Genomic DNA, 27,537 nt, shown 5'->3' on the forward strand with positions numbered 1-27,537 from the left:
TAAAGCCAGTTTAGAGAAGGGAGAAGCCCCTGATCTTGAACAAGCACATAGTATGAGATTCTATCCATTTTGTTTTGCTGTGGTGTGCTTTGCAGCTTTCCTTGGAATTGTTACTGCTGCCAACTCAAGCCAGGCCTGTCTTCCCATGTCTGTACTTCACCAGCATCCTTATTATAGGGCCCTCCTGCCAGGCTGCTTCCTGTAATGATTATCCCCAAACACACCTTTAGCAAATTATCATCAACACTATTTGTAATTTTAATAATAAAATGTAACATTTCCTGCCATCCTAGACTATTTTATTATTACTCAAATCAGTCTCCAACCTGAATTATTTTAAGTCAACATTTTCTGTACCTGCACAGCCCCTTCTTGCAGTACTAATCACATTAGTAATTAACATTTTAAGATCTGCAACCATTTCTGTGCTGTATGCTCTGTGAGGGAAGAAGTCGTGTCATATGTATGCTACTTCCTCAGTACATGGCACCAGACAGACACAGGCCTTCAAATATCTGTGAAATGGGTAAAGTTAAGTGTGACTTCAAATTACATATTTCAAAGTTTAGATATCCCCAGCCATTTTTAAAATTGGTAGAATCAGGGATTCGAAAGGTTGGGTGTGGGAAACATTCACTAACATTTCCAGGTTTTAACTGATTCAAGTTAATATCTTGATCTTGACATTTTGATGCTTTTCATTGAACTTAGGATTTGACAGATAATTTCAAGCTGAAAGCTCACTGACCGCATATTGCCTTCCTTCACACTATTCAGCAAGACTTGGTTTCTGGGTGTTCCTCACCAAAGCTCTGACTTAGAGTCTTGTGGAGGTAGCTCAGTTATAATTAAATAAAAACATTGTATAATTGAACAATATTTGTCAACTCAGTTTCAAGAACAGTTTATATCTTCTTCTCTAAAACTAGTCTATAAATTAGAGAGTGAGCACAACCATACTATATCAAGACCAAGAGAAAAACTTATAGATGTCATCAATACAATAAGAAATATGTACATTTGTCAGATTTTTGTTTGCTTTTATTTATGTAGACAAAGAATCTCATTCTGTCGCCCAGGCTGGAGTGCAGTGGTGCGATCTCGGCCCACTGCAACTTCTGCCTCCCAGACTCAAGCGATTCTTGTGCCTCAGCCTTCCGAGTAGCTGGGATTACAGGCATACGCCATCATGCCTGGCTGATTTTTGTATTTTTAATAGAGACAGGGTTTTGCCATGTTGACCAGGCTGGTCTCGAACTCCTGGCTTCAAATTATCCGCCCACCTCAGCCTCCTAAAGTGCTGGGATTACAGGTGTGAGCCACTGTGCTTGGCCTTTGTTTGCTTTTAAAATGCATATATTAACAGTTTCTGTCAGTGTTTTGATTCCTATGATATGGTAATATATAGACTCAGTTCAGACATGTCATCCTCACGCATGGCTTCTCAATAACCAACCTTAGAAAGATCCGTGAAGTTATTTAATTTTATTTTAAGTGTTCACTTCCAATTCTGTTTTCTTTTGCCTCATAAGCACATGTTAATTTTATCTTCCTAAAATTCTACTAGTTCTCAAGCATAACAGCAGATTCTCATTCACATGATTCCAGATACCTCTCTCTCTCTTCTATGTATCTATGTATCCATGTATCTATCTATCTATCTGTCTATCCATCTTCTATCATTTATCTATTGAATTAAAAAGTAAAGGAAGCAGGAATGATATTCTTGAGACTCCTCTGAAGATTCCAGCAGCTCGCTGCTATAGTTATTTCAGTTTCTTAAATGCCTGTGGTAACTCATTCTTACTAATCCATCTGGCCAACAGATTTTATTGGTATTAACACTTCTGTGCCACAAGTCAAAATTTAGTTTCTGCTCTCATTTTCTGTAAGAATCTTATTGTGGATAATGGTGAGGAGGTGTTAACGGGAACCCAGTCCAACTTTTATACTTTGCAGAAAGTGAAGGCTTAGGCATTGAACTCTAATTACACCTAAATTGTCTTGAGCAGTTTCCGAAGTCTAGTAACAGTAGCCAATCAAATCAACATCTACATGGTTCCCATGGAATACTTTTCACTCTCCTTTAACTGGACTCAGAAACTGAATTAACTGACAGCAAGTTAGCATGCTAGGAAAAGAATCCCGGCTTTCAGGTTTGTCACACTGTCTTGGGGGACAGAGTTCCTTGAACAGCCTGCCTAGACACCCAGGGATGCTCCTCCTCAGTGCTTTGCCTCATCTTTACTCCATGGTTCACCTTTGCCCTGAATGCAAATAGAAATCCATGCCATGGTAAAACCAGGCCATTGCCCAGAAATAGGAGAGTAGTTGAATGGATACTGCTGGCCTACTGAAACTTACAGCAGAATGAGAAAAACTTTTCCACTCCACGGATATAAAGGACATTTAAAATTAATTAGTTTTAACATTGCTTCATCATTTGCTTTTGCAAACAAGATATTATTATCTAATTCCCTGGAAATATTCTATAAATATTTGAGAGCCAGCCCTCATATGTACAGTCACATGGACATCCTCGTGCACACAGCATTTACACACATGCACTGGATAAGCACAGGCTGTGTCTACACAGGGGCCGATTATGTAGAAAATGCAGGGGCTGGAAAGATAAGGAACTATTTGAAATTATGTTTGCTGTTTCTATTTTTTGTTTTCCTATGTGGATCAGGTTTATCTCTCAGAATAGAATTGTCCAAATGTTTTAGCATGTGGTGTGGTGGTAAGGACAGGCAATATGAAATCCAGTCATCTGGAATTAAAATTTCCTGCTCTGAATCTTAGAGGCTGTGGGGAGTTGAGCAAATGATATAACCTCTCTGAATCTTAGTGTCCTCTTTTGTAAATAGGGAGAATTATGTGTATCTCATATGGCTCCCAGTAAGGATTTAAAATAACTTATGTAAAATGTCTGGCAGAGAATCTCCTTACCTCAACAAACAGGCCTTTTGTTCTTGTCCATGTTTTTAGTATTAAACCAGATAAATTTTGATTCTTGACTTTTGACTTGGTTTTGGATGTAAGATTCGGTTAGTTTTAAGTAAAAAGTCAAAATTCTTAGATATGTTAGGTGCATATTTAAGACATTTTCTTGTTGTAACTCTGAAAATTAATGGGCCCATGAAAATCTCTGCAAACTTCACAAGATATGAGCCTTAAAGTGATATCCGCAGAGAATGAATGAGCACTCAAAAGTAAAAAATGAACAAAAATAAAAATAACGCAAAATAACTGTACTGTCCCTTGAAAGTATTTCAGACTATAGTATTATATAACATGAAGTGGTTGCTGGTTTTTCTGTAGAGAACAAGAAGCCATAATGGATAATCATTGGAACATATAAAATCTGTTGTTTTCTTAGAGTTCACTGATTAGACTCTGTAGAGAATTGGTCCTGGTACGGAACTCAGCATCTCTGCAAGGAACACTGGACATAGAATTTAGTCTCCCAATTTGCCCTATTATGTTTTCAAAGCTCTCTCTCAGGTGTGCTGGTTACTTAACGTTCTTTCATAATCGTTTACTCTGTTAAGCTGACATTTGACGCCACTCAAATCACTTCGGCTATTTTGTCCCTCTTTGGAGAGGTTTGCTGCTGATCACAGAATGACAGTGCCCATTAAAAAGAATGCAAATTTTGCCTTGGTAAATTTTGACAATGTTGCTTGGTAACAATATTCCTTACATAAAATGTGAATATTAAGATAGATTACAAACGAAGTCTGGAATTTTCTTCAAAATCTAAGATGGCACATTTTAAAACCTCTTAATGGCAGACAGACTGGTTGGACAGCATCAGAAGCTTCTTTCCAACCCTTTAATTCTTAGAGAATTTTTACAAAAACAAAAGTGTGTGTGTGTGTGTGTGTTTGGTGTTTGTGTGTGTGCAGAGAGAGAGAATGCAGAATACCAGGCCAATATTTTAGATTTTAAAAATAGATGTCTGACTTACAGTTCTGTTTGCTAATGTTAATAATTTTCAGAAAGATAGTTCATATTTGGCTCAGCTGTAGTAATTATTATAATGGGGATTAACTTATGTCTAGACACGAACATTTTGCCTTTGCTCTGAGTGGTATTATTACTTCAGAAATTTTAATACACCATGAATATGAACCTGTAGCATACTGATGTATCCCAGTTTGACTATAACACTTTCTGAGCCTTACAGATCTCTTACCTACTAGCTTTGTGATGATTGCTGAGTCCTAACTGTTCTTTCGCAGGTGTAAATGTGAAGCCTTAGGGGATTCAGCTTACAAGGAAGGTAGATTCTTAAAAATAAAACCCTCACTCTCCAATTATAAACAATCCCAATGAGAGAAAAGCGAAAAGTATTTAATAAAGTCACTGACTACATAGAGATTTCTTTGATGAACTAGAATTTTGAAAGCTGCATTCTAAAATGCATAAAGGGGCAAAATTAAGAACACATAAAAATGAATAGCAGGAACTTTCCAAAAAGGTCTCTGTAAGGCTAAAAGCTCCATACTACTGCAGACATGGAAAATGCTAATGGCCATCAAAAGCAAAGACAAAGGAAGGAGTCCCCTGCTTTGATCAAATAGATATAAGAGCAAGGAAAAAATACAGCTGGCAAACTTTGACTGGACTTTTAATGAAAAGTCTCTAACTTGGAAATATAAAGGCAAATAAGGTGGAATTTCAATCTAAGAAACTGAGGATTTTGTTAGATAAAATATGTGGCATAGGATGTACCCCAAATATTTAGGATTATTCTCCTTGCCTTCATTTCCAACATTGCCATCAGGGTCACCACCTTCTCTTGCCCAGACTCATGTTCTAGTCTCTTACATAGTCTCTCCTGGCTTTTATTTTTACTTCCTTGCCATCCTTCTTTTGCAGAACAGTCAAGGAAATCTTTTAAAAACATAAACTCGAACACATTATCTCCTGCTTTAAATCCCCACATGGCTTCATATCCCTGCCTGAGGGAACCAGTTACCTTTTCATCCTTCATCCATTCTGTGCTTCCCCCGGTCCCAACAGCCCAGGGAGCTTCTCTCTGCTCCAAGCTTGACCACTCCAAACTCATTTCCACTGTAGGACCTTGAAATGGTTATGGTAGCAAGCCCCTCTGCTTGCAGTGCTTTCTCCCCTGATACCCACCAGCTTAGGAGAGTATCTTTTTGTCATTCAGATCTCAGCCTGAATATTACTTTCTTGGAGAGCCTTTCCCTGGCCACCCTATCTAGAATGACCACCCATTCAGTCTCTTCAGAGGACTGAGCATGTCATTGCTTTATTTCTCATTTGTGTTAATTGTCTGTCTCGTCTCATTAGACATCTCCATAAGTAGGCTCCATATGGATAGGTGCCCTGTCTATTTTATTCATTGCTGTCTCTTCCCAGTCCCTAGAACAATGGCTGGTTAGATAATAAGCACTCAATAAATGTTTTTAGATGACTGAGAGACAGACTGAATAAATGGCTAAGAACTGGGAGAATTGAGACAAAGAAGATCAGGTTAGGGTTGGTGCCTTGGGGATGCTTTTGGAGGAGATGGGATCAAGCTGGACTTTGCCCAAGGCTTGGAAAGGTGGAGGGGAGACTTGGGCACACATTGTGAGCCAGGGGAATGTTAGGAGAGAAGATACTGATGGAGAAAGCCTATAGCTGTTGGCAACGGTGACAAATGAGCCTGTCTAGAAGGCAGAGAGTGGTAGGGAATGAAACTGAATGGGTGGAGTCAGTAATGGTGGCGAGTGTTTGAAAACTAGACAGAAAATATTGATACCTCTGTGGAAAGTAGAGTATATTTCTGTGAGCAAAATAAAACTATATTCAATACAGAGGAAATTATGTTACAATATAGGTGAGGAATAAACAATTTCCTCACTTATAACTTTCTTTTTGTTAAATGACTCTAGAACACCTCATTATTCCATCTGTTAATTTTACTGATATTCACACATGTATGATGTACATAAAATAAAACATTTTTTTCTAAAAATAATATGTACTCTTCATTTTAATTTATTAGACTCGGGTGGGTAGTATTGCAAAGTTCCACTAGCAGAGAAAGTCATCATTAATATGCAGCCTATTTCATTTTATTTTCACAAAGGAACTATGAAAGCATAATTGGGAAATGGGACTGTCTCTTACAGAGCTTGTATTTCCTGTCATAAAACTTGACCAAATGAAATGCCCACAACCAGAGTTTTTCTATAAAATTAGATAAAAACAGCAAAAAGCCCCAAAATCTTCAATGCTTTTTAACTTTGCAAAGATGCAGTATGTTAACAACAACTGCTTAGGTGATTTTTCATGCCAAGGTCATCTTACGCTGCCTTGGCTAGGTATGAATTTGACTGGCAGTTTTAAACCAATGTTCACTGAAGTCCTGCATTCTTCATTTGCATGCATCCTATGCAACTTCAAACTAGCTACTTTAGCTCAATTTCCTCAACTGTGAAATGGATTCAATAAATAGTGTCTTTGCAAAAGTGCAAACTGTAGCTGAAATAAGCCTTATGCTAATGATGGCCTGTTCTGACAAGAGATTTCCTGTCCTTTCACTTCCATCAACCCTAAGAGATGCTATTTTATAAAAACCTATCAGATTTATTTAGCTTGAGACTCTTTGTTCAAAGTGGCAGCTATATCACAACAAACACACAGATTCAGTAATAATGAAAAATTTCAACATAGAAAACTAAGGCTAATGACAGACCTCTTGATGCAGAAAGACTTCTAAGTGGAGCTCAGTCAAGATGTCGGGCTCAGCTTTACTTAATGAGACAGCCTGCCTAAGGAAAGGCAGGAAGGGGTGTCAGAGTGTCCTTGCCTTAATTCTCGGAACTTGAGCCTTAGGGTCTATGCCCACTGGAGAAAGGCAGCTACCTGTCTTTGTCCTGTGGATCTACTTTGAGAGGTGAATTACTATTTGTCCTGCATTTTCTTTAAGTGAGAAAACCTTACTGACAGGATCTCAGAACAAGGCAAATACTGCAAATCCCAGAAACCACAGAGCAAAACAAGGAAATCAGCAATGATGGAGTGCATTCTGTGAGGAGAGTCTTCAGGTCTGAAGGCTTAAGTGGGGGCAGAGAAGAGAACTCAGAGTGCATTGCTTACAGTGCCAGGATGTTACAGAGGAGTGGTGGGGACTGGGGATGGGAAGAGGAGGGAGAGATGAAATGCACTGGAGGGCCCAGAAGGCATTCATTATAAACTTTCTACCCACATCTCTCTCTCTCTCTACCTCCTTTTTAAGACCAATAACTCTTAGATTTGTGCTTTTGAGGTTATTTTCTGGATCCTGTAGGCATAGTTCATTCTTTTTATTCTTTTTTCTCCTCTGTGTATTTTCATATAGCCTGTCTTCACACTCACTAATTCTTTCTTCTGCTTGATCAGTTCAGCTGTTGAGAGACTCTGATGCATTTTTCAGTATGCCACTTGCATTTTTCAGCTCCAGAATTTTTGCTTGATCTTTTTTATTATTTCAATATCTTTGTTAAATGTCTCTGAGAGGATACTGAATTCCTTCTATCAGTTATCTTGAAGTTTGTTGAGCTTCCTTGAAACAGCTATTTTGAATTCTCTGTCTGAAAGGTCACATATCTCTGTCTCTCCAGGATTAGTCCCTGGTACCTTATTAGTTTGCTTGGTGAGGTCACATTCTCCTGGATGTTCCTGATGTTTGTAGGTGTTTGTTGATGTCTGGGCATTGAATAATTAGGTATTCATTCTAATCTTCACAGTCTGAGCTTCTCTGTACCTATTTTTTAAGAGAAGACTCTCCAGGTATTCAAAGGGAATTGAGTGTTGTGATCTGAGTCTTTGGGCACTGTGGTAGTATCTGCATTAGGGGGCACTATAAGCCCAGCAATGCTGCAACTCTTGCAAACTCATGGAGGTACAACCATGGTGGGCTTGGGTAAGATCCAGAAAATTTATCTGGAATATCAGGCAGAGTCTCTCATTCTATTCTCTCACTTTCCCCTAAACAGAAGAAGCCTCTCTCTCCATGAAGGGCTGCCTGGAGTTGAGAGAGGAGTGACACAAGAACTTCTCAGCTGGTAATGTGCAAGAAGTACTTGATATAGTACTGGATCTCACGCAAGATCCACGGTGACTACTGCCCGAGTACCACTGATTTTTATCAGGGCCCAATGGCTCTTAGTCAGCAGGTGGTAAATCCTGCCAGGACTGGTCTATCCTTTCAGGGCAACTTCCCTTCTGGCCAAGGATGGATCTAAAAATGCCATCCAGGAGCTTGGACCTGGAATCAGGGTCTTTAGGAATCTGCTTGGTGCTTTGTTTTATTGTGGCTGAGCTGGTACCCAAGCTGCAAGACAAAAATCCTCTGTCCTCTTCCCTCTCCTTTCCCGAAGCAGTGGAGTTTCTTCCTGAGCTGTGCTGCCTGGGGTTGGGGGAGGGGTGAGGCAAGCACTCCCTTGGCCACTCCAGCTTGTGTTGCACTGGGTTGTATACATTGCAAGTTCACTGGCTCCGAGCCCAGTGAAGTACCAGGACTTGCCGCAGAATTGCAGTCCTTGTGGCCTGACTGACTTTCAGATTTATACAGGACCCTAGACTGCTTTAGTCTGCTGGTGGTAGAGTTGGCTGGAAATCGAGTTTCTGTTGCTGGGGTGGAGGATTCCCTGCTGGCTGGGACTGCTCTAAATGCTCCCTTCATGGGCACAGGAAGAATTCTGTCCTATGTTGTGTTCTGCTGTGACAGGGTAGCACTGAGTTCCATGGCAGAGTCTCACAGTCACTTCATTGTCCCTTCCCCAAGCACAAGGATTCTCTGCATGCTGTGGGGTGTGTGGAGGGCTGGTGTGGGCAGAACAAGGTTGTCTTTTCGGCCATCTTCAGTGTCCCTTTCCCTGATATGATCTTAAAACCAGATACTGCGATCACTCACCTGATTTTTGGTTCTTATGATGGTGTTTTCTTGTGTGGCTGGTTGTTCAATTTGGTGTTCCTGAGAGGGGAGGATCGCTGCAGGCCATCTTTCTCCACCTCCTCCCCAGAACACACTCAGGAAATTGGCATCCTCAGAAGAGTAAAAGAAGACACGGCCTCGAGGAATCCACAGGAGGATCCAGGAGGAGAGAATATCCTTAGGCGAAGCAGCAAGATGAGGGGCGAAGCTGGAGATGGCTTAGAAACAAAAACACAAAGCAGAATAAAAAGCCATATTTAAAGCAGATGAGTATAGAATAGAACTGCCAAAGGTGGACTCAGTGATGAGGGACACGCCAGAAGTTACCTCCCAGAATGATAAAAAGAGATAGAAAAATAGAAAAGAGAAGGTAGGTGTAGAAGACAGAGAACAAATGGTAAATAAGGTGTTTTAGAAGAAAAAACAAGGGGAAATATAGTAATAACCATCAAAAATATGATGGAAACAACCTTCTGTAGTTCTAGAAAGACTATCATATATAAATGAAAGGGCTTGAAACGAGTAGAAAGAGAGGCACACATCCAGATACACCCTGATAGCTTTTTGGAAAGCTAAGGATAATCCCACAGGTGGATATCCAAAAAAAACAGATGCTTGACAAACCATACAAATGACTTACATGAATATATTTACACTGATTTCAATAGGCTTATGTTATCTAAAATAAATTCTAGTAATTACGGGGGTTTGATTCCACATTCTGCCTTACTCTACATAACAGAGGCCAATTTGGTACTTTCTAAACCTGGGTACTCTGATATGTAGAAAGCAGGTACAGACATTTACCTCTTATGTTGCTTGTGAAGATGAAACTACCAGTTAGTCATCCTCAGTGGTTGCTGAAGTCTCACACTCTAAGAGCAACTTAATGTGTTAAACTGGAAAAAAAAATTAGTATGAACTCATGACCTTAAAAAGATACCTATTTTCTAATTTGTCACCGCTAATTACCCCAAGGGCAGCTGTTTGTTCATCTACCACCGGCTCTCCTGCATCCTGTACTGCCCATATTTTGCCCTTGATAATGCATACCACTAAAAAGAATCAGGGTACCTGGGAGGAAAATTGATTCCAGTGTTCAAGCAGGAAAAAAACTGGATTGGTCTGGAATATCCTTTTTGTTGTCTGAGATCAACTATTGCTTCAAAAATGTGAGGAGCAGTGCTAAAGGACAGAAGAGCAAACTTAACAAGGCGTCCATTGGCTAAGCTGCAAAGACCATCATCGTAATAGTGATAATAATCATAGTAGTTAATTGAAACAAGTTGAGACTGTGAAAAGCCATGTATTAGTAATTATATTTGAAAGAGGAAAGTGAATATAAAGTGTACAAAATGTAGTTGTAATACAGAGAAGGGTATATATAATAGTTTAATTATTTATTAGTTTTAATAAATAAAGGAGTGTTAATAAATGAGATTCCTGTAAAACACTGTGCCTTTTGAAATTTTAATAAATTCACTTCTATAAAAGATGTAAACATTCTGCAAAATGCTACTGAGAAAATTTATCCAGAAAGTAGCATATTTGATTGTAGGAATTTTATCTTTCAGAGTATCTACTATGATTTTGGATAATAATACCGACGTAATTCAGTATAGCATAGTTCTTTATTATCTGGAATATGAAAGAAAGAAATTAGAAAAAACAAATTATTAACAATTTAGTTTAAATGATGGGTAAATTCCATCTCTTCTACATTTTGTAAATTGTTTATATCTTATATAAATACAAATGTATTAAAATTCAAACTGCACATTTATTTTATGGATATTTTGAATATATGAGTATTTTGCTTCTCATTTTAATTATGTATCTGTTTATGAGTACAAAAAACAAACTTGTTTCTTTGTCTGTGGAAACAAAGGGAAAAATATAGAGAATTACGCAGAGTAATCCAAGTAGTCCATGAGAAAGCAGGTATTACACCAAGTTGAGGAAGGACTGCCTCAGCCCTGCAGGCATCAACATTAGCCAACTAAAGAAGAGTTCACCGTGTGTCCCAAAATGGTGAATTAGCCAAATACCTAGAGGAGAGCTAACTACACACATGCCATCTCTCATCTCCTAGGATGAGACCTCTAGGTGGCTCTGTCAATTGTAACAAAATGGTAATAAGTAAATTTCATAATTTTTGTTTTTAAATAATTACGTATTCCTCAGAAGTTGCAAAGATAATAGGTCTTGTGTACCCTTAACCCATTTTCCCGCAGTGGTTTCATCTCACATAGTAATAGTTCAGTATCTAAGTCTTAGAACAATGTGTGTGCATAGCTCTATGTTGTTTTATCAGGTGTATAGCACTCGTGTGACTCCCCACCCACTCACCCCCCGCCCTGCCAACTGCAATAAAGATCTGGAACTATTCCGTCCTGAGAAAGCCCTCCCTGGTGGGTGCTGTCCCTTTACAGTCACAGCTCCCCCACCTCCACCCTACCTACCATCATCTCTGCCAAACATGCTTCTCTTTTATATCTCAATAATGTTTAGAATGTTATATAATTGGAATCATGTAGCATGTGATCTTTTAAGACTGGCACTCTTATTTTTTTATTTTTTTATTTTTTGAGACGGAGTCTCCCTGTGTCGCCCAGACTGGAGTGCAGTGGTTCCATCTTGGGTCACTGCAACCTCTGCCTCCCAGGTTTAAGCAATTCTCGTGCCTCAGCCTCCTGAGCAGCTGGGATTACAGGCATGTGGCACCACACCAGGTAATTTTTGTGTTTTTAGTAGAGACAGGGTTTCACCATGTTGACCAGGCTGGTCTTGAACTCCTGAGCTCAAGTGGTCCACCCACCTTGGCCTCCAAAAATACTGGGATTACAGGCATAAGCCACCACGCCCAGCCAGTTTGCTTTTTATTGCTGAGTAATATTTTATGGTATGAATGTATGACAGTTTATCTAACCATTCACCTATTGAAGGACATTTTGCTCATTTCCAGTTTGGGGCTGTTATAAATAAAGTTGCTAAAATAAATATGTACGAGACTTTGTGAGGACATGGTTTTCCATTTCTCTGGGATAAATTCCCAGGAATGCAATTGCTAGATTGTATGGTAGTGTATTATGGAAACTGTCAAAGTATTTTCCAGACTGTACTATTTTATCTCCATCAACAACATATGAGAGATCTGGATTTTTTTTCCATCCCTGCAAACATTCGATAGTCACTAAACTTTTATTTTAGCTATCCTAATAAAGCTGTGCAGTGATATCTCATTGTGGTCTTAATTTGCATTTCTTTAATGCAAAACATCTTTTCATATGCTTATTTGCCATCCATACATCCTCTTTGGTAAAATATCGCTATATCATTTGCCCATTTCTAATTGGATTGTGTGTTTTTTTAATATGAGCTTTTAGCTTCTAGTAAACCTAACAAATTAAAAAAGAGAAGATGAATTACTAATATTAGAAATGAAACAGAGGTTATCCCTATAGATATTGCAGACGTTGTAAAGAAAATAAGGGAACACCGCAAACAATTCTACTCATAGTTTGCCAGCTTAGATAAAATGGATCACTTCCTCAAAAAAACAAACGAGTACAACTCACCCAATATGAAATAGATTGAAGTAGATAATTTGAATAACCCTATAATCAGCAAGGAAATTGAATTTTTAATTTAGAAACTCCCAGAGAAGACTCTCTAGGCCCATAGATGGTTTCACTAGAGAATCCTACCAAATATTTAAAGAATTATTAGTTTTGAACAATCCTTACTGGAAATCAGAAGAAGTGGGAATACTGTCTAACTCATTCTATGAAGCCATTATTATGTTGATCACTAAAACGAGATAAACACATCCCCAAAAATGGGAAACCACAGACTAATTTTCCTCATGAGTATAGATACAAAAGTCCTTAACAAAATATTACCAAATAGAATTCAGTAATCTACAAAAAAAGAATTATATACCATGACCAAGTAGGATTTATCCAGGCATACAACTCTGCTTAAACATTTGAAAATGAGTCAGTCGTAACCTATTATATTAATAGGCTAAGAAAGAAAAATTGTATGATCATGTTAATTGATGCAGAAGTAGCATTTGACAAAATTCAACACCCATTCATAATTTTTAAAACTCTCAGAAAAAACGCGAATATCAACTTGACAAAGAGCATCTACAAATACTCAGAGCTAACGCTATTCTTTTTTTTTTTTTTTTTTTTTTTTTTTTAATGAGATGGAGGCTCGCTCTGTCGCCCAGGCTGGAGTGCAGTGGCGTGATCTCTGCTCACGGCAAGCTCCGCCTCCCGGGTTCACGCCATTCTCCTGTCTCAGCCTCCGGAGTAGCTGGGACTACAGGCGCCCGCCACCGTGGCCGGCTAATTTGAGAGAGACGAGGTTTCACTGTGTTAGCCAGGATGGTCTCGATCTCCTGACCTCGTGATCCGCCCGCTTCTGTCTCCCAAAGTGCTGGGCATACAGGCGTGAGTCACCGCGCCAGGCCACTAACACTATTCTTAATGGCAAAAAGCTGAATGCTTTTTTCCTAATGGAAAAGTTTTGCAAGGCAAAACTGCTTGCCTTCAACGTTCTTATTCAATACAGTGGTAAAAGTTCAGGAAATAAAAAGCATAGAGATTAGAGTTCTTGGGCATGTGTTATTGTGTTTTTAGACACAAAAAGCATGATCCATCAAAGAAAAAAGTGATAAATTGGGCTTCATCAGAATTAAAAACTTTTATATGTGAAAAACCTCGTTAAAAGAATGAAAAGACACACTTCAGATGGGACAAAATATTTGCAAACTACGTATATGACAGACAACTCTTACCTGTTGCGTGGAGTGTTCTATACATGTCTATTAGACCCTGCTGGTTGTTGGTACTAGTTCTATATCTTTCATGATTTTCTGTCCAGTTGTTTTATTAAGTTTTGAGAGATGGATGTTGTGGTTTCCAACAATACTTGTGGCTATGTTTATTTTTCTTTAGTTGTATCAAGTTTTCCTTTACATATTTTGCTTGAGCTATATAAGAGATATAATAGGATGGCTCACGCCTGTAATTCCACTTTGGGGGGCAGAGCAGAGGATGAATGCTTGAAGCCAGGATCTTGAGACCAGCCTGGGCAACACGGCAAGACCCTGTCTCCACAAAAGAAATCAGCCTGGTGCAATGGCTTGCACCTGTAGTCCTCGTTACTTGGGAGGCTGAGGCAGTAGGATCACTTGAGCCCAGGAATTGGAAGCTGCAGTGAAGCATGATTGTAACCACTGCACTCCAGCCTTGGTGACAGAGTGAGCCTGACTCAAAATTAAAAACAAAAACAAAAAACAAAAAAAGATGTAATAAGAGATGGTTGACTAGAGAAAAAGGCAGCTTAGCCTGACAGTTGACTCAGGTTTAAAACACATGGGATAAGCAACCACATTTGAGAAGCTGGCATTTGAGCAGAATCTTAAAGAGTGAGAAACATTTTTGTAGGCAAAAATGTAAAGGAAGGGCATCATGAACAGAAGGACAAGTCCTTGATGCAGTACTTGGAGAATAATGTAGATGGCTGTGCCCCCCACATTGTCTGCATTATCATTGCCACCTCCTGGAGGAATGCTTTTGAGGGATAGCACTGATTTATCTTCTGTCTAACCTCAAAAGTCTATGCATAATTGAAATTGTTAACTTTGCCTACTTTGGAGTTCTTTGTTCCATGATATTTCTTTGAAGATACAAGTTGTTTCAGTTTTTAGAGAATAACCATTATAAAGCATTTCTGTCATCAATATAAATATGAGTTGCTTAAGTATGACAGCAAAGTTTAAACTTCCATGAAAATTGCAGAAATATTTTTTACATCAAATAATGCAATTATAAATTCAGTCTCCAATTTAATGTATTTTTACAAACTTTAAGAGAATTGCCAAGTCCTCATGATATATGTCACTCAATCCAAACCCTACAAAATATTTACAAAGAAGACCATTAAAAGGATCTGCATTAAACTTTTCCTGCTTCGTGTTCAAAGTTTAATACAGCCATGCCTTGCTTAATGATGGGGATACCTCTGACAAATGTGTCAGCAGGTAATTTTGTCATTGCATAAACATCATAGAGTGCACTTGCACAAACCTAGATGGTCTAGCCTGCTACTCGCCTATGCTATATGGGATTACCTATTGATTCTAGGCCTTGCACCTGTACTACTAAGTACTGTAGGCACTTGTAACACAATAATAATGACTTATGTGTCTAAACATAGAAAAGGTACAGTAAAAATATGATATGAAAGATAAAAAATTGTATACCTGTACAGGGCACTTACCATGAATGGAGCTTGCAGGACTGGAAGTAGCTCTGGATGAGGAAGTGAGTGAGTGGTGAGTGAATGTGAAGGCCTAGAACATTACTGTACACCAATTTATGTAAATACTGGACACCAAGCCTACACTAGATTTATAAAAAATATTTTTCTTTCATCAATAACAAAGTAACCTTAGCTTACTGTTTGATTTTTCTGTAATAACACAGCTTGAAACACAAACACATTGTACAGCGGTACAAAAATATTTTCTTTATGTTTTTTTTTTTTGAGACAAGATTTCACTCTGTTGCCCAGGCTGGAGTGCAGTGGTACAATCGTGACTTACTGCAGCCTCCACCTCCCAGGCTCAGGTGATCCTCCCACCTCAGCCTCCTCCCAAGTTGCTGGACTCCAGGCGCGTGCCACCATGCCAGGCTAATTTTTAAATGTTTTTCTAGAGATGGGGTTTCACCATGTTGCCTAGGCTGGTCTTGAACTCCTGGGCTCAAGTAATCCTCCTGCCTCAGCCTCGCAAAGTGCTGGGATTACAGGCGTGAACCACTGTGCCAGGCTACATTTTTTATTTTTGAAAGTAATTAAGAGAGGCCGAGACGGCAGATCACCTGAGGTTGGGAGTTCCAGACAAGCCTGGCCAACATGGTGAAACACTGTCTCTACTAAAAATACAAAAATTAGCCAGGCGTGGTGGAAGGCACTTTTAATCTCAGCTACTCGGGAGGCTGAGGTGGAAGAAGCTCTTGAACCTGGAAGGCGGAGGTAGCAGTGAGCTGAGATCACACCACTGCACTCCAGCTTGGGTGACAAGAGCAAAACTACGTCTCAAAAAAAAAAAGTAGTTAGTAATTATTTTTTTCTACTTTTTAAGCTTTTTTGTTAAAAATAATATATAGACGGACACATTAGCCTGGGCCTACACAGGGTCAGGATCATGAATATCACCATCTTTCACCTCTGTATCTTGTCCCACTGGAAGGTCTTCAGTGACAAAAACATGCATGGAGCTGTCATCTCCTATGATAACGATGCCTTCTTCTGGATACCTCCTGAAGGACCTGCCTGAGGCTGTTTTACAGTTAGTGTTAAAAAATAAGTAGAAATGTACTCTAAAATAATAATTAAAAGTATAGCATAGTAAATATATAAACCAGTAGCATAGCCATTTATTAGCTACTATGGTTTGGAAATGATTCGTTTGGCCCCACCAAGCCTCCTGTTGAAATCTGACCCCCAGGGTTGGAGATGGGGCCTGTGAGAGGTCTTTGGGGCATCAAGGTGGATCTCTCATGAATGGCTTTGTGCCATTCTCTCAAGTGTGAATGAGTTCCTGCTCTTAATTCTCAAGAGAACTAGTTGGTAAAAAGACCTTGGCACCTTCCCCCTCTCTCTTTTGCTTCTTTTCTTACCACGTGATCTCGGCAGGGCTCCTCTTTGCCTTCTGCCAGGAGTAGAAGCTTCCTGAAACCCTCATGAGAAGAGGATGCTAGTGCTGTGCTTCTTGTGTAGTCTGTAGAACAGGAGCCAAATAAACCTGTTTTCTTTATGAATTCCCCAGCCTCAGGTATTCCTTTATTACAACACCAACAGACTGTGACATTATCATTATCAAGTATGTACTTTACGTAATTGTATGTGCTATACTTTTATATGACTTGCAGTGCGGTAGGTTTGTTTACACCATCACCACAACCACGTGAGTAATGTGTTCCCTACGTCATTATGACGGCTACGATGTCACTAGGCAATAAAAAATTTTCAGGTCCATTATAATCTTCTTCTTCTTCCTCTTCTTTTTTTTTGAGATGGAGTCTCGCTCTGTCACCCAGGCTGGAGTGCAGTGGTGCGATCTCGGCTCACTGCAACGTCCGCCCCACCAGGCTCAAGCGATTCTCCCGCCTCAGCCGGCTGAGTAGCTGGGATTACAGGCACCCACCACCATGCCTGGCTAATTTTTGTATTTTTAGTAGAGACAGGGTTTTGCCATGTTGGCCATGCTGATCTCAAACTCCTGTCAGGTCCATTATAATCTTACAAGACCACTGCATATATGCAATCCATCATTGACCCAAATGTTGTTATGCAGTGCATGACTATATATAATTTCTAGATAGGAGGTGGATTTGGTTTTGCTGGGCTTGAAATGTAAACCTTCATGGTAAACCTGCCTCTGTTTCCTGCCAATGGCTAATGCCATATGTTCTTGCTCCACCAAAATGTTTTCCAAAACATCGTGGGAACTTTGGGAAATAGAGCATATATTTTTAAAAATATGGTTTGTTGAGAAATTAAAGAATTAGATGAAACCAGAAAATAAAAGCATCCATTACAAATACAATCAATACAAATTTATATTAATGATATTAATAAAGTGTACAAAGCAGAAGAATCACAAATATGTTTTTGGAGGAGACAGAACATCGAGAGAACATCTGACTTTTGACATATTTATGATGGAATTACATAATCAGGGTTCTAGATGAATATAAGGAGGCTCCCTGGATGTTCAGGATAGGTATTTGACACCATTTTACCTCTGGTATATCTATGATCATTCCAAAAATAATACAGAAAGATCAACAAATGTATATGTTCTTAAGAACTGACTGAACCAAGTAAATATTAAAAAATCATTTGGATAAATAAGCAGAGAGACTTTAATTCACTAGATTTTTCCCTTATCTGGTGAGAAAAGTCACTGGATTTCTCAATTATTTGATCCAAAATTTACTAAGAATTATATCAACAGATCATGTGGAATGATTCTGGGGAGGGGGAAAGGACAGCACTTTCTCCCATAAACCGGTATAAATTTCTCTGAATTAAAATTTTATATCCATTTAATTTGGAAAAGCTATGCATCTCGATGTGCTTAGAATTAAAAAAAAGAGTATGTATTCTGAAGCTTTTGGATATAATGTACTCAATGTCAGTTAGGGCAAGTTGGTTGATAGTACTGATAGTCTTCTATATTCCTACTTATTTTTTGTAAATATCTATCAATTATTGAGAGAAGATGTTAAAATCGCCAAATATGATTGCGTATTAGTCTATCCCTTTTATTTCTATCAAGTTTTTTCCTCCTGTTTTTAAGCTCTATTAGTATGTACCTTCACATTTAGGATTATTATATCTACTTGCTGAATTGACTCTTTTGTCATAAAATGACCTTCTGTATTTCTTTTTTTTTTTTATACTTTAAGTTCTGGGGTACATGTGCACAACGTGCAGGTTTGTTACATATTTATACATGTGCCATGTTTGTGTGCTGCACCCATTAACTCGTCATTTACGTTAGGTATATCTCCTAATGCTATCCCTCCCCCCTTCCCCCACTGACCTTCTGTATTTCTAGTAATACTTCTATTCTTAAAGTCACCGTTATCTAATGTTAATATACACATGCAGATTTCTTATGCTTTGTGTTTTCTTGGTATCTCATTTTTCCATCCTTTCCTTTTTTAGCTGTCTGTATCTTTATACAGTACAGTTTTTATATATAGCATATTGTTAGATGTTACCTTTTTAATCCAGTCTGATAATCTCTGCCATTTAAATAAAAAGTTGGATCCATTTACTTTTATAAAAAATTGAGTTGAAATTCACATAGCATACAATTAACCATTTTGAAACATACCATTCAGTGGCAGTTAGTACATTTAGTGGTTCATGTTATGCAGCCACTACCCTGTCTAGTTCCAAAACATTTTCATCATGCCAAAAGAAAAACTCTGTACACATTCAGCAATTACTCTCCATTCCCCCCTCCCTTTCAGAGCTGGCAACCAGTAATCTGTTTTCTGCCTCTTCAACTACTTCTAGATATTTTATATCAGTGGGCTCATTGAGTACATGGTCTTTTTTATTTGACTTGTCTCCCTTAGCATCATGTTTTTTGAGTTTTATCCATGTTGAAGCATATATCAGTACTTCACTTCTTTTTATGGCTGAATAATATTCCTTTGTTTGTATATATCACAATTTGTTGATAAATTCATCAATTGTTGGACATTTGGTTTGTATCCACATTTTGGCTGCATAGACTTTGTTGCTTTGAATATTTATGTACAAGTATTTGTCTGAATACCTGTTTTCAATTCTTTTGGGTATATACCCAGCAGTGGAATGTTGGGTCATATGGTAATACTATATTTAACATGATGGGAACTACCAAATGTTTTCCCATAGTGGCTGCACGTTATTGTTGTTTTAGAACTCTTTATATATTCTGGATATCTCAATCTTGTATTATTTTGTTTCTTCTTTCTTTCTCTTTTTTGGGATAACCTATTGTTTCTTTTTTTTTTTTTTTTTTTTTTTTTACCATTCAATAGTATCTTCTCCTTTGGCTTATTACCTGTGCCTGTTTTTTTGTTTTTGGTGGTTTTTGTACACATTACAATATGCATTCTTATCACATAGAATAAACTTTAACAAGTGCTATCCCATTCATATCCCTTCAACTCCTTGTGCTATTACTGTTATGTATTTTATTTCTACATATATTACAAACCCCATAAAACATAAAACATCCTATTCCTCATTATATCTGCTTTAAACAGTCCATTGATTTGCATAAAATTTAATAAAAGAAGAAAAATTGTGGTTTACGTATACTCTTTTATGTATAGTATATTTACTATATCCATGCTTCTCCTTTTTTGCTATACATTTACATATCCATCTTGTATTATTTCTCTTAAACCTGAAGAACTTCTCTTTGCATTTTTTATAGTAAAAGTTGGCTAGTTTCTTTGCTTTTTTTAATGAAAAGATATTCATTTTACCTTCATTTTTAAAGAATATTTTTTGCTAGATATAAAACTTCAGTTTGACAATGTTCATTTGCTCTTAGAACTTAAAAGATGCTTCATTGTATTCTGGCCTGCATTATTTCTAAAGCAAAAATAGCCACTATTCTTACTACTATTCGCCTATATAAAAATAGTATTTTTCTTTGTCTGCTTTTAAGAGTTTTTCTTTCCTTTTCATCAGTTACTATGATCTTACTAGGTGTGATTTTCTTTATATATATTTTGCTTGAGATTCACCATGATTGCTTTTTCTGTGGGTTGCTGTTTTTCACCAAAATTGAAAAATTTTAATAAATATTTAAGTATTTTTTCTGCTCTATTCAATCTCTTCTTTCCTTCCAGGAGTCTAATTATATATATGTTAGTTTAATTGATACTGTCTCATAGTTTGCTGAGATGCTGTTAAATTGTTTTACTAATTTTTTATTGTATATTTCAATATGGATAATTTCTATTAACTGTCTTCAAGTTTACTGACTTTTTTTTATGTCTAATTGGTTATTTTATTCCATTAATTATTATTTCACATTGTATTTTCTAGATCTAGGATTTTCACTTTTTTAATATAATTTCTAGATAGCACTTGACAATGCTTATCTCTTTACTCATTATATTCCTCTTTTCCTGTAGATTATATGGCATATTTACTATATTTTAATATCCTTGTCTGCTAATTCCAACATCCATGTTATTTGCAGGTCTATTTTTATTAACTCCTTTTTCTATTGACATTATGCAGTTTGTTCATACGTCTAGTAATTTTGATTGCATACTAGACCTTGTTGATAATAGTGCAGTAACTCTGTATTCTGTTATATTCTTCTGAAGAATGTTGAGTGCTGTTAATTTGTGGATCACCTCGAATGTAGGGGTTTGTTTTTATGCCTTGTTAAGACAGGGCTATTTCAGCTTTATCCTTAGTCTTGAGAGAATCTTTTTAGTAAAGAGATGTAGTTGTCATTTCTAATGCATGGTACTTCTAGGGATTTGATGGAAAGCCTTGGGAATTTATCATGCTTTTATAACTTGGTGTAACTCAAACTTTAAAGTCTTTTTTCTAAAGTCACTTGTGGTAAGTAACAGCTAGAATTGCCACTCAGTTATTTTAGCCTTCTGACTTGTTTTCTCTCTGAGCTCCTTGCAGTCATACCTGCATGTGAATAGTGTAGTCATTGGTCTAGGATTTGACTGGCATTTACATGCAGATTTGTATCACCCACTTTTGTTCCCTCCTTTCTGGGATCTCCCTTCTTAATTTCCAGCTTCTCTGGTAGTTCCAAATTAGTTCCAAGTTCATTCTGCCCATTCGTCAGCAGATTAGACTGTGTGTTTCTGCTTGAGTTTTAGCCTTGTTGTTTCTTGTAGAATTGGAAATGCCCTCAGGCAAAAAGCTATACAAATATAGATATTGGCTGTTTTCAAGGGTAAGGTCTTTTCTCCCTCATTTAAGGTCAAATCCCTGGCTTTGCTGCCTGCTTTGTTTGTTTTACAGTGTCTTCAAGCAGAATTTATTATTGTTGTTGCTAGAAAGTTAGGTCAAAATAAGTTACCCTTCTAGAATAAAAGTGGAAACTACATAAAGAATTGATTACAATCCATTTATATTTTGCCAAGATGTATCAAGATTTACTTCAAAATCCAGGAGAAATATGACTGCTATGTTAGAAAAAGTTAAAGATCCATATTAGGGGAACTTGGCTTTAACCTTAATCACACAACTCCTTCATAAAGATATCAGGACTTCGTTTTCCAATAGAAATCATTCATTGTTGAAAATATAGACTTCATAACGAAATATAAGCCATATTTTTCATTCATTTAAATAGCAACTAATTGGATTACAAACTGTTATTGTTAAATTAAAAAAACACACACACAAGCATCAAAGTGTTAATAAGAACATTTTCCCAGTTACTGGGGCTCAGATACTTATAAGGAGACTGTTATAACACATCATCAAAACTTTGCAAATTATTATCGGATTTTTATGCCCACTAAAATTTTGATAGAAGCCAAAGAGAATGAAGGAAACACATGAAATGAAAAAAATCAACAGCTATATGGTTTATTTAACATATGTTTAAAGCAGTCTATTCTCTGCCAAATTTTGTGTAAATACTAAGGGTAAGGAAAAGAAAGACAGAGCTCAGATCCTCAAGGAGTTAGGGGTCTAGTGGGGAATGCTAAAAATGAACAAAGGACTTAAGACTAAAGACGTAAGACTGAAACTTAAGACTTAAGTTTAAATTTTCTCAAGAAAGTAAGACAAGGGTATTTAAGGTACCCAGAATTATTTAGAGCTAGTAGCTCCTAAATCTTCAGAGGCATCATAACTCTAGATAATTACATGCGTGAGAAATCTGCTCCCTCTGAAAGTCAAGGTCAGAGTCAGGGGTTCGGGACTAGGAGAATATGTTATTCTGTGCAGGGAAAACCCCACTAGAATCTGAGATCACTTAGATTCTTGAAGTCTTTTAAGATTTTTTAGGAAAGGGCTTTTGAATTCAGCTTTGTGAATGACACCAAGACTAAAGAATAAAGCATTTTTTAAACCAAGAACCCCTGTTTAGTTTCAGAAGGAAACCTGAATACTCTAGGCCATAAAGCCCTTGTACCCTTTTAAAAAAATCTAAGTATCATTTACTCATTAAGCCAGGAAAGTTTTATTTTCCAGTTCTTTCATAAGAAATTTTTACCCAGGATGTGTAGAGGAGAAGAGTGTCATATTTTTCATGTTGTATAATATAACAAATAGTCTATGCTTTGGGAGTTTTTGTGTGTGTGTGTGTGGTGTCACTTCCTCTTAAAATTTACCCTGATAATTTTTAGTGTTTCTAACTTGTTAGAACTCAAGTTTCTAGTTTATACTTCTACATTCCTGCCCTGAGTTGAAAGCTATAGTATGTCCTTGAAGGGCAATCAATATGTAAAATGAACTGTCCTAGATGACTTGAGATGCTGAGTTAAGATAAAATGCCCCAGATTGAATTCAGTGATCACAAAGCTAATTGGTGTTCCAATGTATTTCTCCAACATATGAAAGTGTCTTAAACAGAGGATACAGACTTTGCGCAACATGAAATTTGCTCCTAGAACTTAAGTTTTAAAAATAACTTATTTACCATTTATTGAAAAAATACTACAGTTTCATGTGGGTTTAGGGTATCCTGGTTAGAAAAATCCTACATTTTGGAGTCACTGTCCTTTTTTGTGTGCTTTCAAATGTAGGAAGTTAAATGTAGAAAACTAAAAACAGTTATACGCAAGAAAAATTTCTAGGCATATTACATTTTTATTTCATTAAAACTGAAGTGACTCAGGTTGATTTATTAAACCAGAACTAACAGTTTCAAACTAATTTGACTAATATATTAGAAGCAATTTGGAAGCAGTCTATAGCATTAGCCATGCTATAGTACAGTCATTTTGGTTCTGGTTCTAGTTGGCTAACCCAGGCATGTACAATCTATGGGTAATTTAGTTTCTATGCCATGACACTATTCAGTTATTATTTACAAGTATATTTGTGAATTACCAACAGAATTAGACACAGGGTTTATCAATTTTAATTTCACTTATGATGGCCAAACTTAGTTTTAATTTCTTTCTGTGAGTGCTTGGACCCATTTTCTGTCCTGTCTTTAGATTAGATATATTTAGACCACTTCTTTTTGTTATTAATACAAAATTCTGACTCAAAAAATAGCTGCTATATTTATTGACTTCTATCATACTTTGTAAGATTGGTACTATTGTAGTATTCAGATGGGGGCACTGAAGCTCAGAGAGGTTGAAAAACTTGCTGCAGTTCACACAGCCAGCCAGGGTACAAGCAACTAACTTTCAGACTCAGGTCTGTCTGATATCAAAACCTGAGGTTCCATATTTCTACGAAGAGACCATGTTATTTTGCCTTAGGGTGCATTCTGGAGCTTGGCTACTGATTTCTATCATATTTCCTTCTATCAGTAGCTTTGAGGGGGATTTTAGGAGTCCTGTACTTATCTGAACTAAGCACCAATGTTAACATTTTTTTCTACGTGATAGAATTCCTATAATCACATTGTTCTAGAAATAATAGGAGGGGGACCAACTATTTAGCTTGACTCTGATGGAGTCTGTCTCTGTGCACCTAGACGAGAGAGCATTTTGGCTACAGGACAGAATTTATTCAGAACAATTATCACCAATACGACAACCCAAGGTGATATTATCAAGAAAAATATTTTAGTAGAAAAAGGTAGCAGGTCTGGATAACGGGTGTAATTTCTGTGATGATGCGACCATTTATGGTAATACCAAAGGGAGAAAAGATGTTGCAGGTCATTGTGGGGATTAGGGCAGATGAAATACCAGAAGGCAGATTAAATGGTTTCTAATTATAGTATGTGGCAGTCAGAATTTTGGCCTCATGATTTTTGGCACTGGTGTTAATCTTATGACTATGTTATGTTCCATGGCAAATAGATTTTGCAGAACGTAATTAAGGTTACTAATTAGCTGACCTTAAAATAGGAAGATTAATCTGGTTTATACAGGTGGGCCTACTCTAAGTTATACATGCCTCTAAAAGCAAACACTTTTCTCCCAATGGTAGCAGAAATTCCAAACATAAGAAGGGTTTGATGTGCCTTTGGTAACTTGGAGATTCAGAGGGCCACATGTCAAGGAAACAAGGAACTCAATCCTACAGCCACAAGGAACAGGATCCTGCCAACAGCGTGAATAAGCTTGGAAGCAGAAGCTTCCCCAGAGCCTCCAAAGAGGAGCCCAGCCCACCCAGTGCCTTGATCTCAGACTGTGTGGTCTTAAGTAGAGGCTCAGCTGAGCCACATGGTGCCTGGACTTCTGACTCATGGAATTGGAAGACAATAAATGGGTCTTATTTTAAGTAATTAAGTCTGTGGTAATTTGTTACAACAGAAATAGAAAACTAATGTAGTACGTAATTGATCAATTTTTTTTCATATGACCACTGTAGGAATTTTCAAAAGAAAAATATTGCTTATTCTGGATAATGAATAACACCTTAGAATATTTGTCATACTGAATAATTATGTGTTCTGGGGGGTGCAAAGGAATACAATCATATTACCAACACTTTTGTAGAATCACAGCGTGAACCCTAGTTTAAATCTAGGTGTACATATGGTCTCTTCCTCAGGATCTCACTGTAATGGGAAAATTCAATCTTAATAACACCAGAGCATAGGATTGTCTTATTCTTCAGGTCTAACCACTGAATGAATAGTGTGTAATGATAATTACAATAAAATATGTATATTGCAAGATAGCAATGGTGAGTTGCCAAAAAAAAAAGGATGTAATGAAAACTAGCTGGATTTAATTTATTGGTTTTTCCATGGTTAGTGGATACATGCTTCACCATATAGAACAGCATTTCATGGTGTTAGAAGTAACTGGTTCTAAGGGAAATTAGTAAGGAGTATTTATGACAAAAAAGTAAGTAGTCAGTTCAAAATGGAATATGAATTTGGAAATTGGAGATGTAGGGAGTTTTAGTTCCCTTTTATCCTTTGTGTTGCAGATTACTCTCAAAGATATTGGTGAAATCTATAAAATACGTATTGGACATGACAACACTGGAAAGAATCCCAGGTGGTATCTGGAAGAAGTTAGACTTGAAAATATAGCCACATATGAGCTATTTTGTTTACCTGTTGATTCCTGGATAGCTGAGAATGAAAATGATGGAGATCTATGGAAGGAAATACCCATCATGGGAACTAAGAAAGCACCTTTGCCAGGTATATAATTTCATTTCCTTTGTGATGTGTATTGAAAACTAAAATAATTGAGATGATGTAGAATAGGGGCTGGCACCTTTTTCTGTAAAGGACCAGACAGTAAATATCGCACACTTCGTGAGCTATAAAGTCTCTGCCAAAACTGCTCAACTCTGCCAGTGTAGTGAGGTGGCAGATATAGATAACATGGAAACAAATGATGTGGCTGTGTGACAATAAAACTTTATGTGTAGACTCTGAAATTGGAGTCTCATATAATGTTTATTTGTTAAGAAATAGTATTCTTGATTTTTTTAATCATTAAGAAGAATCAAAAGCATTCTAGCTCCTGGACTGTACAAAAACAAGTGGCTGGCAGATTTGGCCCACGGGCCGCAAGTTGTTTGCCCACCCCTGATTTAGAACATTAGGATTAACACCAGTATGTCTGTTCAAAGGTGACAATGTATATCCAAGAATAGATGTGTGTGTTCAGCTCATCTTTCTGTAATCTGCTTTGCTACCCATTTAGATGTGACTTTCTTCTTAGATAATTATGTTAACAAATGTCAGCAGTCATGAACTTTGTAGCACCTGAATTCCCTTACTGAGTATTTTTTCTTTTTTGCTTGAAAGCGAACTCACCCAATGTCTTAATTTTCTCTCTGTCCTTTCCCGGTATCTCTAATAACTACCTTCTTTTTGCCTCCACTACTGGAGAGAAAACGTTATTTCTCAATGGATACTGATAGCCCCTTTGTTCAGAATGAAATGACTGTGTATATGTGTGTATATATGTGTGCATGTATGTGTTTGTGTGTATGCATGTGAGTGTATGTGCATGAATGCTTGTATATATGTGTGTGACAGAATGTATGCATGTGTGTATATGTGTATGAGTGTGTGCATGCATGTGACACTATGTGTATGTGTATATGTGTGTGTGCATATTCCTGCATGCATATGTGAAAAAGTCTGTGTGTATGAGTGTGTGTGTGTGTATTCTTAGTGTCCTGGACCTCTCTGTTGTATTTGATACTAATACTCATGATCTCTCATTTGAGGAGGCAGAAGTTCTTAGAGGCTCTGGAACCAAGTCTTGGCTTGGTGATGTGATTAGCTGTGTCACGCAAGCTACTTAGCCTCCCTTAGCCAACAATGCCTTGTCTGTAAAATGGTGATAAATAGTGCTTATGTCACAGGATTGTTTTCAGTACATGAGATAATGCATTTATAATATTTAAGATGATGTACTTACAGTATATAGCAGTGTTCCTAGCATACAATTATTCCACAAGAAATACTAGCCATTACCATCATCATCATTATTAAATATCTCTCCAACCTTGACCTTCATCACATGGTACCAGCCTAGTTCTTTGACTGTTTCATCCAAGTTTTTCTCTTTATATTACTGGCCCTACTTGGTCATTTTGCCTTGAACAGGTGGGCTTAAATGCTTGATTCTTTACTCCCCTTTGAGCCTCTCTCTAACTTCTATTGTTAATTCTACACAAAAGAATGACACATTTTCATCTTCAGTCCTGTCTTCTTTCCTGCCTAGAGCCCCAGCACTCCATTAGGTGTTTACCATCCTATCATCTTTAATACTCACTCATTCAATCATTCCACACAGATAAGGGTAAACACATGCCTACAAACAGGTCTCAGGTGGCTGGTGTGAGCCAGGAGTAATGAGCACCAGAGGAAATCTAGATGATTCGGATAGGGGTCCTGTTCTTTAGAA

At 37.4% G+C, this 27,537-nt stretch overlaps 1 protein-coding gene across 1 annotated transcript in view; it reads left to right on the forward strand.

The window, feature by feature from the left end:
• RP1 (RP1 axonemal microtubule associated) overlaps positions 1–27,537 on the forward strand; it is a 342,341-nt gene that overhangs the window by 282,371 nt on the left and 32,433 nt on the right. The window contains exon 26 of the mRNA XM_054561625.2: positions 25,592–25,811. Within this exon, the coding sequence (XP_054417600.2) occupies positions 25,592–25,811 (220 nt within the window). The remainder of the gene's footprint in view (positions 1–25,591; positions 25,812–27,537) is intronic.

The sequence above is a fragment of the Pongo abelii genome, chromosome 7 (assembly GCF_028885655.2).
Source record: "Pongo abelii isolate AG06213 chromosome 7, NHGRI_mPonAbe1-v2.0_pri, whole genome shotgun sequence".
In the NCBI taxonomy this organism is placed as follows: domain Eukaryota; kingdom Metazoa; phylum Chordata; class Mammalia; order Primates; family Hominidae; genus Pongo; species Pongo abelii.